The sequence below is a fragment of the Corapipo altera genome, unplaced genomic scaffold (genome assembly GCF_003945725.1).
Source record: "Corapipo altera isolate COAL_440 unplaced genomic scaffold, ASM394572v1 61284, whole genome shotgun sequence".
Lineage (NCBI taxonomy): Eukaryota > Metazoa > Chordata > Aves > Passeriformes > Pipridae > Corapipo > Corapipo altera.
In genome coordinates, this window is record NW_020885165.1 from 55,718 (window position 1) to 68,452 (window position 12,735).

Genomic DNA, 12,735 nt, shown 5'->3' on the forward strand with positions numbered 1-12,735 from the left:
CGTGGTCAGAGTTATTATCAAGAACCCTAAATTTCACCCAAGAAGAAGAAAACCTCTGTTCTTAAGATGAGTAGAGCAACAGAAACTATTACAAAGACCGTTAAAATAATGTTTAAGTTTTTCTTCTCCTGTCTGTATTGCTTAGTACTACTAGTAACTATGAATTGAGTTTAAAACCTAAATTTACATTTGGCTTTGACAAAATACACCTGACATTCTTCATGAAAGTGAGTGCTGAATTTGCACTATGAATTTGGCTGAAATTTAGCAACAAGTTTAAATTATATATATATTGGGTAATTCTTAGAAATATTTCATTAGATTTGCTTCCACAGACTTACTTCATAGTTACCAAACTAAACCTGAATAGAACAGCCATTCATGTTAATAGAATATAGTGTTAAATCTACATAATAGCTTGTTATGTGAATGATGTTATAAATATTAGTCATCTTACTGATATCATGTTAAGTATAAGTAGTAGAGATTGAAGAAGATCTTTGAGTCTTGTTCAATTTCTAAAGGGGAGACTGATGCCGTAAGGTCTATCTGTTTTTTCTTATTTTCCTAATTTTATAAGTTTTATAAGTAGTTAAGTAATAGAAGTAGGTTTTAGAAGCTGCAGCCCTTATCCCTCACCCTTTAGCACAAGTAGTTTACACATTCCCTACCCCATCACCCCATTCTATGTTCCCCATATCAATCCTACCCCTGTATTCCAGTAGAAAGTGTTTAGTCTTTTGTTGAGGCAGGCCTATGCTGTTTAGAGAACACTCATATCTTAGCCTGAACCACAGAACACAGTCAAGAACTGGGTGACCATGTACCCTCTGTGCTCTGAAAATGATGAAGATGATGAAGAAGGGGTCCTGAAATACACCCCAGACCCAATTCCCAGGGGGTGGGCCAAGAGGTAGACCAGGGTAAAAGCAACGGAATGGACAAAACTTGGATTAGTCGGGCGGTAACATCTCAGGCACGGCCTGCACACATCTTGTAACATCTATGCCTGGGCACAAATTAAACCCTTTCCTTATCTCACCCTCAATTAACTGCTCCAGAGTTTTCTTTTCTCAGCACCATTAGGTATCATGACAGAGGGGAGGACATGAAGTCACAGGGATTATATGATATCACAGGAGAGGTGTTATGTCATATGATTGATGTGACATAGAGGAGATGTGATGTCACAGGAAGGATGTGATGTCATATGGTGGATGTGATGTCATAGGGGTGATGCCTTAAGCCCCTAATGGTTTTTTATTTTTCTAATATTTGTAAGACTTGTAAGTTTTATAAGTAGGTTTTAAAAGCAGAAACCCTCCCTTCTTTGTCCCTTGTCCCTTTCCCTTTCGCCAGTACCCTTGTTTACACATTCCTTAACCCTCTTACCCCATTCTATCCTCCCTATATCAATCCTACTTCTGAATACAGCAGAAATATTTAGTCTTTTGTCAAGGCAAAGCCTAGACAGTTGACAGAACAGCATATCTGGGCCTAAACCACAGAATACGGTCAAGAATTAGGTAACTATGTACCCTTTGTGCTCTGATGATGGTGAAGGTGATGAAGTAGGTGGTCCCAAAATGCGCCCCAGACCCATTTTCAGGGGGTGGACCCCGGGGCGGTCCAGAGTAAAGGCCACAGGGTGGACACATCTGGGATTGGATGGATGGTATTATAAAAATGTAACCTCTCGGGCACAGGGGCGCACGTCTTGTAACATCTTAGCCTTGGTAAATAAACCCTTTCTTATCTCACCCCTTATTTACTGCTCTGGAGATTTTTTCAGCACCATAAATCTCACGGCAACAGGGGAGATGTAATGTCACAGAAAGGGTGTGATGTGACAGGGGAGGACTTGATGTCACAGGAAGGATGTGATGTCACAGGGGGTGTGATGTCATAAGGAAGATATGATGTCATGTTATGCTTGTGACGTCATATGGGGAGAGGTGATGTCACAGGAAGGATGTGATGTCACAGAAGAGCTGTGATGTCACAGGGGTGATGTGATGTCATAGCGGAGCACGTGAAATCACAGGGATTCTATGATACCACAGGAGAGATGTGATGTCATATGATGGATATGATGTCATAGGGGAGCTGTGATGTCACAGGAAGGATGTGATGTCACAGGGATGTGTGATGTCACAGGGATGATATGGTATTACAGGAGAGATGTGATGTCGTATTATGGATGTGATGTCATAGGAGAGATGTAATGTCACAGGGGTGATGTGATAAAAGGGGAGTATGTGATGTCACAGGGATTATATTATATCACAGGAAAGATGTGATGTCATATTATGCATGTGACGCCTTAGGAGAGATGTGATGTCACAAGGGAGGACGTGATGTCACAGGGATGATATGGTATGACAGGAGAGATGTGATGTCATATGATGGATGTAACATCACAGGAGAGATTTGATGTTGTAGGGGAGGTGTGATGTCACAGGAAGGATGTGATGTCATAGGGAGCATGTGATGTCATAGAGGAGTGACACATTCCCCCCACATAGAGGAGATGTGATGTCAAAGAGGAGGATCTGATGTCACAGGGGAGCTGTGATGTCACAGAGGAGGATGTGATGTCACAGAGGAGGATATGATGTCACAGCGGATGACCTGACGTCACAGATGCCCCTTGTCACAACAATGATGTGATGTCACAGGGCAGGTGTGATGTCACAAAGGAGCACGTGATGTCACAGGCATGATATATCATCACAGGGGAGATGTGATGTCATATGATGGATGTGACGTCATATGGGAGATGTTATGTCACAGGGCTGATGTGATGTCACAGGGAAGCTGTGAAAATGCAAAAACTTCTTTCAGGCAGTCAGTTCTTCTGGGCAGGGCCGTCTGACTCTTGGTGTGTTTCCCTCCATGTGCTCAGCACCAGCACAGGGCACACTGAGGGAGGTCTCCAAACTTTCCTGTAGGTGATTCCGTCAAAACTAATCCCCTCCCAGGGCATCACAAGATGATGCTCATCAGCTCTTCCAAGTCAAAGGATACTTCTTTTCCCCCAGGGCAGAACAGATGGAAACATGCTACCAGTGCAAGGGAGGGACAGCGGAGGCCCATCCTCTGCCATGGGGGCGGTGACCCAGACTCTCTGTCCTCTAGTCCCTCTGGGATCCCTGAGGTTTCCCTCTGGTCCCCTCTGGCTCTCTGTGCTTGGAAAGCCTTCCAAATCCATTCTGATGAGGGGAGGTGGTGATGCAGCAACAGCAGACGCCTCGTGGGATGCCTGGACACCCCTGGGGAGGCAGAGCTGGGGCCACTCATTCTGTGCCCTATCCCGGCTGCATGCTGGGGGGACTGCCCTGAGGAGAGACAAGGCTTCTCCTGGGGAAAGTCTCAGCCAGAGCTCAACTTCCCAAACAAGCCTGGGGCTGGGGGTGTGCCAAGGGGGAAGTTGTCCTGCATGTAGCAGGACAGGACAAGCAGGACGCAGTCTGCTCAGGAGTTTCTTTTTTGTGATAACATCCACGCCTGGAAAGCTCCCCAGACAGCCACCAGAGATGATGTCTGTATCGGGGCGAGGCTGGGATGTTATTTTTTGGTCTGTGTTTGGCCCTAGCCACCTGCAAAAGTTTATGTTTTCCCCTGCCAAGTCTGCTGATAAAGCAGAGAACTTGGCCTTGGAGGGAGAACTTCTGTGTAAACTGTTTTAATTGGTCTGTTGTGATTAGTCCATTGCTCTTCAAGGGCAGTTGGAGGACAAAGTGATGATGAAGGTGGTGAAGGGCCTCCCCCAGACTCAATTGGAAAGACCCCCCCCAATTCACTGCACCTGCGTCAGGGGATTTCCAAGGTGCTCACGCATACGCAGGAGGGGTGCACTTACATAACAGACGGGGTGGGATTGAGAGCCCCTGACGGGGCGGTACTGGCCACACCTCCCCGGGGCAGGTGCTCTCAATAAACTTTATAAAGGCAGACTCGTGTCTTGGGGGTGGGTTGGCTCTTCATGATGGACCAAGTTGTTTCTAGCGGGGACGCCTGCTGGATGTGAGAGCCTGCCACCCCTCCGGAACACGCAGATGCCGTAGAGAGACTTCATTACTGGTTAGGATGGGTAAGATTATCTTATAGGTGACACCTGGGTGAGTATTAGGTGTTGAGCCTCCTTCCTAGGGTCTTTTGTGCACTTTTTCCTCCGACCTAATTGTTTTCCCTCAGGCGCCTGTTTTTTCCCCTTTTTTCCCTGTTTGCCACCTTTTTTTCGAATAAATAGCTATTTTTTGCCAACTAGCAATGGTGTTTGGTTTATTCACGTTCCAGAATCCCTCAAACCTGTTTTTCCCCTGTTTTTTTCACCTTTCCCTGTTACAACGTCACAGGGATGATGTGATGTCACAGGGATGATGTGATGTTACAGGGGGAGCTGTGATGTCACAGGAAGGATGTGATGTCATATGATGGATGTGACATCATAGAGGAGATGTGATGTCACAGGGAGGATGTGATGTCACTGGAAGCTGTGATGCCACAGAGGAGGATGTGATGTCATAGGAGACATGTGATGCCACAGATGGGGATGTGATGTCACAAGGGAGTTGTGATGTCACAGAGGATGATGTGACGTCACGAGGAGGATGTGATGTCACTGGCAGGATATGATGGCAAAAGGTGGATGTGATGTCACAGGAGAGATGTGATGTCACAAGGGAGCAACTGTGGCAGCATCAGGAGCAGGGGTTTCAGAATCTGTCTGGTTTCAATATTCCAAGTCCTCTGGGAGCACATGGGACAAGCCCCAAGACAAGAAGCCTGGGTCCTGGCCCTCTTGTCTGTGAACTCTGCGTGTCCAAACAAAACAGGGGCAGAGGTGGGACCAAGCGGAGTCACTCTGCACCTGCACTGAGTTCATGGGAATGCAAAGGGAGGATGGACCTTGTTTGAGTGCTTGGAAAGAGAGAAGGTTGTTTTCTCTGGTGGCTGAACACAGCCAGCACATGAGGGGAGGGGAATGTGTGGGATCAGGGCACTGCTTTGGGGCAATGCTGGGAATTCTGGTGGACTAAAAGACAAACACCGGGTGCTGCTCACGAGAGAAGAGGAATAAAACGGGACACAGAAAAGTGTCGGCGGACAAGTCCCAGAATGGAACTCTGTGTGTGCAGCCTCATTTTCTCCTTCTGCACCCACAGGAGGGGGGGTTAAAAGTGGGAGTTGGGACTCCAAAACTGTTTGGGGGTAAATTGGGGTTTGAGGGAACAATGAAAAAGTAGGATGAACAGGAAGAAGGGTGGAAAAGGCGGGCTGGTTTGGTAGGTCCGATGGTCCCATGGTGGTCTTTGGGCACAGGGGGGCTGGCAAAAGGGGGTGGCCCTCCTGAGCTCCCAACTTACTGTGGGGTGCTGAGGGATGCCGGATGCAATCTCAGCCTTGGGTTATGCCAACAGTTTCAGTTTAGAGGAATTACAGAGGTGTGACTGAAACACTTTGGTCCCCCAGCTTTTACGATGGCAAATCAGATCTATTGATAGAAATGAATTATTTAGCGTTACAAATGATGAGACAAAACATCTTCATCAGAATTCCTTACTGCACAACAGAAACACTAGAACTACCAGGAGTACAGCATAAGATAGGACAGGGCTCTACACTAAAGCAATTGTTGAAGCAATTCTACTCAAGCTGGCACAAAAGCAATAATTCTCAATTAGAGACGGATGGAACTCCCCCAGACCAACGCTCAGGGGGAGATCTCTGCTCTCAACCTCCAGCAGTGACCTTAGGGGGTCCCCAGCCAAAGCAGGAATCTCCACACATCCCCAGGAAGGGTTCTGTTGGCAGAACCTGCCCCTGGGGAAGGGGACTGGCTCTTTGTGGTCAAAAGCGATGGACTGACAGTCACTGGACTCCAGGGGTTGCCTCACCATCACGGGGTTCATTTGGGGTAGAAGAAGCAGCCAAAACTCTTCCTGCAGTCGAGGCACTGGTAGGGCTTCCCTTACTGGTGGGTCCTTTGGTGTTTGGTCAAGTTAGAGTTCTGGGTGAAGCTCTTCCCACACTCCCCACACTTGTAGGGCTTCTCCCCGGTGTGGATGCGTCGGTGGGTGATGAGGGTGGAGCTCCGGTTGAAGCCCTTCCCGCAGTCGGTGCAGCGGAAGGGCCTCTCATCCGTGTGCGTCCGCTCATGCAGGAGGAGACTCCCACTGGTCTGAAACCTCTTCCCACATTCCAAGCACTTGTAGGGCCGTTCCTCACTGTGGATGCCCTGGTGGGTGAGGAGGTGGGAGCTGTTCATGAAATTCTTCCCACATTCCCCACACGTGTAAGGCAGTTCCCCAGTGTGGATGCGCTGGTGGGTGCGAAAGTTGGACCTCCGGCCAAAGCCCTTCCCACATTCCCCACACGTGTAGGGCCATTCCCCAGTGTGGATGTGCTGGTGGGTGCGAAGGGTGGACCTGTCACTGAAGCTCTTCCCGCATTCCCTACACGTGTAGGGCCGTTCCCCAGTGTGGATGTGCTGGTGGGTGAGGAGGGCGGTGCTTGTCCTGAAGCTCTTCCCACATTCCAAGCACCTGAAGGGTTTCTCCCTGCTGGGAGGCTGCTCAGGGACCACCAGGTCAGAGCTCTCCCTCAAGCTCCGGCCGCCTTCCTGGCACAGGCTGGCTCTTTCCTCCTCAGAGCACCCTGGGCTGGCTTTGGAGCCCCTCCTGCGGGGGGATCTCCGGCCCTTTTCCTCCCCGCTGCCTTCCTGCGCCGGGGAGCCCTTCAAAACGGCCTCTCCCAACAGGGTCTCACGGGGGGATTTGTCCTCCGGGCTCTCCGTCCTCAGCTCAGGGCCTGGGGCAGGAAGCAAGAAGGACAGGGAGGGGATTTGCCTCCAGCCCAGAGGGAAGGCCAAGGACATCCCCCCAACTCCGGCCCCGGCAGGACGGCGGCGGCAGCGGGGTTGTCCTGCAGCCGGGGCCATGCTCGGCTGACAGAGCCAGCACAACACCCGCCCAAAGGGCCACTGACTTCCTCCTCACCTGCCTGGGGGGCCCAAGGCATCTTCCTCTTCCTCGCAGCCTCCTCCGCCATCCACCCAAGCTTTGGGAAGGACAAATCCTGATGAGGGGGAAAACAAGGGCTGAGCGCGTTGGCCTGGGGGTTCCTCCTGCCCAAGTCCATCTCTAGCATTCACTGGGCATCCTGTGTCCATAAAAACCTCCAAAACACCAAGATTCAGCCCAGAAAAACCCAAACCACCCAGATTCAGGCAACAGTCCCCCAGAAAGAGTGAGATGAACCTCCCCCACAAACTGCAAAAAGTTAGGGTTCAGCCAAAAAATACTTCAAACTATGAACATTCAGCCCAAAAAAATTTTCCCAGAAGTTCCCTCTCTCTGGTCTCTCCCCTCTGGCATTCGGAGGGTGTCCCCTGTCCGGGATGCTGGGGGTCCCACTTCGGGATGCTGGGAGTGTTGGGGGTCCCAAGGGTCCCTTCTACTCTGACTCTCTCCTTCGGGGTGTCTCGTTCCCAGACATTCCTCCTCTCCAAGTTCTCCACTTTGTTATCCCAGGGGTCCCCACTGTCCAGGCTTCCCCTTCTCTGAGCCCCCCGTTTAAGGTTCCTGGGGGTCCCGGGGTTCCTCCCTCTCCGTGCTCCCCCCTCCAGGCTGCCGGGGGTCCCCCAGCTCTGGCATCGCCCCGCTCCACCCTCCACACTCGGCAGCTCTCGGGTTCCACACCCACCCCTGGCACTCCCGGGGGGACCCCAAAACCGCTGTGTCCCCCCCGCCGGCACTGGGCTGACAATGGAGCCGGCGGGGCCTGACCCAGCAACACCAATCCCAACCGCTAAGTGGGACCCACATAAGGGCCAGCTGTGCCCAAGGCACCCAAACAGTCCCACAGGCGGGGGCACACCAGAAACTTCCTTAGGGCAACAAGAACAGGGAGCGGATCGGGCCCCCTGACACGTGGGTGGGCTCTGGGTTCAGCCTGACCAGGGGCAATTTGGCACCAACAGCAGGGCCCTCAAAGCTGGCTCGGCGCAGGGGGGTCGAGCTCCCCCCTCTCCAGGCTCTCACAGTTCCCCCCTCTCTCCATCCTCCACTACTCTCCAAGGATCAAGTCATGGGGACAACAAGGCACCCCCACTGCACATCCACTCCCACTCTCCCTCCGCCCCCTACCCCCCCCCCCACCGCTTTCCCGGGGTGTTCTCCAGTGTGGATGAGCTTGTGCTGGATCAGGTGAGAGCTTTGGATAAAGCTCTTGCCACACTTGTAGGGCCTCTCTCCAGTGTGAATGCGCCGGTGGGTGACGAGGTGGGAGTTCTGCTTGAAGCCCTTCCCGCAGTTGGTGCAGCGGAAGGGTCTCTCATCCGTGTGTGTCTGCTCATGCCTGAGGATACTTGAGTTGGTCCGAAACCTCTTCCCACATTTCAAGCACTTGTAGGGCCGTTCCCCAGTGTGGATGCGACGGTGGGCGCAGAGGACGGAGCTCTGCCTGAAGCTCTTCCCACATTCCCCACAAGTGTAGGGCCGTTCCCCAGTGTGGATGTGCTGGTGGCGGAGGAGGTTGAAGCTCTTCCTGAAGCTCTTCCCACATTCCAAGCACCTGAAGGGTTTCTCCCTGCTGGGAGGCTGCTCAGGGACCACCAGGTCAGAGCTCCCCCTCAAGCTCCAGCCGCCTTCCCAGCACAGGCTGGCTCTTTCCTCCTCAGAGCACCCTGGGCTGGCTTTGGAGTCCCTCCTGTGGGGGAATCTCCGGCCCTTTTCCTCCCCGCTGCCTTCCTGCGCCGGGGAGCCCTTCAAAACGGCCTCTCCCAACAGGGTCTCACGGGGGGATTTGTCCTCCGGGCTCTCCGTCCTCAGCTCGGGGCCTGGGGCAGGAAGCAAGAAGGACAGGGAGGGGATTTGCCTCCGGCCCAGAGGGAAGGCCAAGGACATCCCCCCAACTCCGGCCCCGGCAGGACGGCGGCGGCAGCGGGGTTGTCCTGCAGCCGGGGCCATGCTCGGCTGACAGAGCCAGCACAACACCCGCCCAAAGGGCCACTGACTTCCTCCTCACCTGCCTGGGGGGCCCAAGGCATCTTCCTCTTCCTCGCAGCCTCCTCCGCCATCCGCCCAAGCTTTGGGAAGGACAAATCCTGATGAGGGGGAAAACAAGGGCTGAGCGTGTTTGTTTGGGGGTTCCTCCTACCCAAGTCCATCTCTAGAGCTCACTGGGCATCCTGTGTCCATAAAAACCTCAAAACACCAATACTCAGCCCAGAAAAGCCCAAACCACCCAGATTCAGGCAAAAAAACCTCTCAGAAATAGTAAGAAGATCCTCTTCCCCCCGAATCACACAAAGCTGAAATTCAGCTGAAAAATACTCCAAAATATGAAGATTAGCCCCCTCTCCCACCCCGTAGCTCCCCTCTCCCACCCCTTTCCCACCCGCCCCCCAAAGCCTGGCTCCCCTCAGTTCCCTTGTGGGGTGACCCACCGCCCCTAATGCTCTCTTTGGGGGTCCCACCCGCTCTTTTTGCTTCTCTCGCCCCTTTCCCATCGTGGCCGTTCCGCTCCCTTGACAGCGGCAGGAAGGGAAGGGACGGGGGGAAGCAGCAACAGCAACAGCAGGAGGACAATCGGCTCTCATCCCATGGGTGCCCAGGAGGGGGGAACTTGTCCCAAATATCCTGGGGGGAGCGCGGGGAGATCGTGACATATTTGGGCTGCCAGCACAGATTTCCCTGCAAAGTCTGCACTGAGTCAAGTTCTGGAGAGGAGATTGTGCCTCATGCATGGGATTGCAGAGGCTCCCTCAGGTCCCCAGCAGGAATCAGCAACCAGGAATAGACAAAAAAAGGCCCCCATGAAGATTTTGGGAGGAGTGTCCTGTAGGGAGGGGACAGTGTCACCCAACCTGGGCAAGGTGGCTCTGCTGCCACAGGCTGTGCCCTCACCGTGGCCCTGCAATGGCCCTGCCTGTCCCTCACCCGTGGCCCTGCCCGTGGTCCTGTCCCTTGGCTCTCTCTCTGCCAGCTCAGTGTGGGGCACACGGGCTGGGGGTCCCTCCCAAGCCCCCCGGGTAGCCGGCGTTGGCTGTGGGGATGTGAGGGCTGGGCCTGCTCAGCACAGCCCCGGCCTCGTGCCCAGCGCCTCTTTCCTGCCCCACACAAGAGCTTCCCGGCCCCCCCAGGGCTCCCCTGCTGCTGCCTCTGCTCCTGGCCCTGCCTTTGCTGCTCCCTTGGCTGGGGCAGCGGCTGCAGGGGGGGATGGCAGCAGCTTCAGCTCCACGGCACTTCTTGGGGGGAGCTCAGCCCGGGGGGAACGGGCAGGGACCTGATGGGGATGGACAGGGGCCCAGCAGGGACAGCCAGGGCCTGCAGGGGAAGGCACAGGGACAACCTGGCCCCCCACACTGACACCACTGTCTCTGCTCCTCCTTGCAGGCTCCATGGCCAGGCACAGTTTGTGTTCCTGGGTGCCCACCAGCTCAGCACTTGCAGCCGCTCAAATCAGCGCCCGCAGCTCTGGAGCAAAGTCCCAGCTCACCTGGCACACAGGGGATGGACACAGCACCTTCTCAGGGCTCTCACAGCTTCTTGTCATCCCCACCACAGGGCTCTCCTTCCTCAGCAGCACCTCTGTCTTGCATTTATTCTCAAGGTCACCTCAGGGTCTGGGCTCAAGGACAGGAACCTGCAGGGAGGGGACATCATGTGTAAGCTGAGGGCTGCCTGCTTGCACTGGCCTCTGGGCTTCTTTCTCCTTCTACAACCAGCCCAGAACTTAGCCTGCTTTTCTAACACCACACATTTACACACTAACCTTGGAGACAGATATGGACAGACATCTCTGTCACCCTGGGGATAGAGTCTCAAGCATGTGCTGCCATAGGAATGGGAATCACAGACTCACAGAATCAGTCACGTTGGAAAAGACCTCCGAGATCATCAACTCCAATCCTGGATCCAACCCTGCCGTGCTTCCCAGACCATGGCACTAAGGCCACGTCCACTCTCACCTTCAACACCTCCAGGGATGGTGACTCCACCCCCTCCCTGCCCAGCCCATTCCAAGGCCTCATTACTCTCTTGGGAAAAAACTGCTTCCTGATATCCAACCTAAACCTCCCCTGGCACAGCTCAAGACCCAGCTCTCTTGTCCTACTGCTGCTTCCTGGCACAACAGCCCCACCCCCACCTGGCTCCAACCTCCTGGCAGGGACTTGCAGAGAGTCAGGAGGTCTCCCCTGAGCCTCCTCTTCTCCAGCCTCAACACCCCCAGCTCCCTCAGCCTCTCCTCACCCCACTTGTGCTCCACTCCCTTCCCCAGCCTCGCTGCTCTTCTCTGCACCTGCTCCAGCCCCTCCAGGGCCTTCCTCAACTCAGGGGCCAGAGCTGGACACAGCACTCCAGGGGTGGCCTCACCAGCGCTCACTCCAGCCCAACAATCACTTCCCTGCTCCTGCTGACACACTCTTCCTCAGCCAGGCCACCAGCCAGTGGCCCTCTTGGCCACCTGGCCACACTCTGCCTCCTCTTCAGCTTCCTGTCCATCCACACTCCCAGCTCCCTTTCTGCCTGCCTGCTCTCCAGACACTCTGGCCCCAGCCCGGGGGGCTGACGGGGCTTCTTGTGGCCAAAGGGCAGGACCCGGCCCTTGGCCTGCTGGAACCTCATCCCCCTGGAATCAGCCCATGGATCCAGCTTGGCCAGGTCCCTCTGCAGAGCCCTCCTGCCTTCAGCACATCAACACACCCCCAGCTTGGTGTCACCTGCACATTTGCTGATGAAATGCCTGGTTCTGCAGCAGCTGCAGATGCTCAAGGGGCAGCAGGACCAACTCAGGGGCCTGGGGGGCTTTGGGGTGTGGGAGGGTCTTGGGGGAGCTGGGGAGGGGCTTTGGGGATTGGGGGGAAAGACCAGTACAGACCAGCACAGACCAGTACCTCCTCACTGCTCCCCAGATCTCTCCTGGAGCTGGGCCACGTTGTCCTGGGACACCTGAGCCCCTCCCAGTGCCCTCCCAGTACAGCCCAGTGCCCCCAGTACAGCCCACTGTGCTCCTGTCCCAGGGTGTCGGGTGACCCCTCTTTGGGGGGGGGTTGGAAGGGATTTGAGGGGGGGCTGGGGGAGATTTGGCTGGATCTGGGGGGGGGTTGGATGGGGATTTGGGAGGTTTTAGGGGGCTTTGGGTGCATTTGGGGGAGTTAAAAGAATCTTGTGGGCATTGGTGGGTCAAAGGTATCTGGGGGGGAGGGGATTAAAAGAAAAAAAGGGGAGTTGGGGGACATTTGAGGAGGTTAATGGGGCCTAGAGGGGGAGAGGAGGGGCTTCCCTATAAGCAAGTCAGTCCTGAGACCCCCCTGGTGTCCCCAAGACCCTTTTGGTGTTTCCAGTTCCCCCCTTGACACCCCCAATTCCACTGTCCCAAAACCCCTCCCCACTGTCCCCAAACCCCATCCCTGATCTCCCCAACCCTCCATCTCACCCCAGGAGCCCCACCTGGACCCTTTGACCCCAGAAATGCCCCCACCCCACCCCCCCCATGCTCACAGAAAGGCCAAGGGCATCTGGGGACATGTTGCAGTTAGTTGGGGGGATTTGGGGGGCACTGGGTGATTACTGGGGCATACTGGGACACACTAGGGAGAAGCAGGGGGCACTGGGAGGGACTGGGGGGAACTGAGGGATGCTGAGAGGGCACTGGGAGGGACTGGGGAGTTACTGGGGGATCACCAGGACACACAGGGGGACACTGGCAGGTTACTGAGCCAAACTG

The 12,735-nt window shown here is 54.6% G+C and overlaps 1 protein-coding gene across 1 annotated transcript; it reads right to left on the bottom strand.

Moving 5' to 3' along the window:
- Positions 1 to 5,570: 5,570 nt before the first annotated feature.
- LOC113940030 (zinc finger protein OZF-like) lies at positions 5,571 to 10,637 on the bottom strand. The gene is made up of 4 exons (XM_027631085.1): positions 10,504 to 10,637; positions 9,031 to 9,109; positions 8,242 to 8,842; positions 5,571 to 6,548 (listed from the first exon to the last, which is right to left on the bottom strand). The coding sequence occupies exons 1-4, from the start codon at positions 10,558 to 10,560 to the stop codon at positions 5,975 to 5,977; spliced, it is 1,311 nt and encodes a 436-aa protein (XP_027486886.1). The 5' UTR covers positions 10,561 to 10,637; the 3' UTR covers positions 5,571 to 5,974.
- Positions 10,638 to 12,735: the final 2,098 nt, after the last annotated feature.

Excerpts from the sequence above, each read along its gene's own strand:
- LOC113940030 (XM_027631085.1), bottom strand. The coding sequence starts at position 10,560 with ATGACAAGAAGCTGTGAGAGCCCTGAGAAGGTGCTGTGTCCATCCCCT. Across the intron at positions 8,843-9,030 it reads GCCTTGGGCCCCCCAGGCAG|GCCCCGAGCTGAGGACGGAG; the intron begins GTGAGGAGGAAG and ends TTCCTGCCCCAG. Across the intron at positions 6,549-8,241 it reads ACTGGAGAGAGGCCCTACAA|GTGCTTGGAATGTGGGAAGA; the intron begins GTGTGGCAAGAG and ends GAAACCCTTCAG.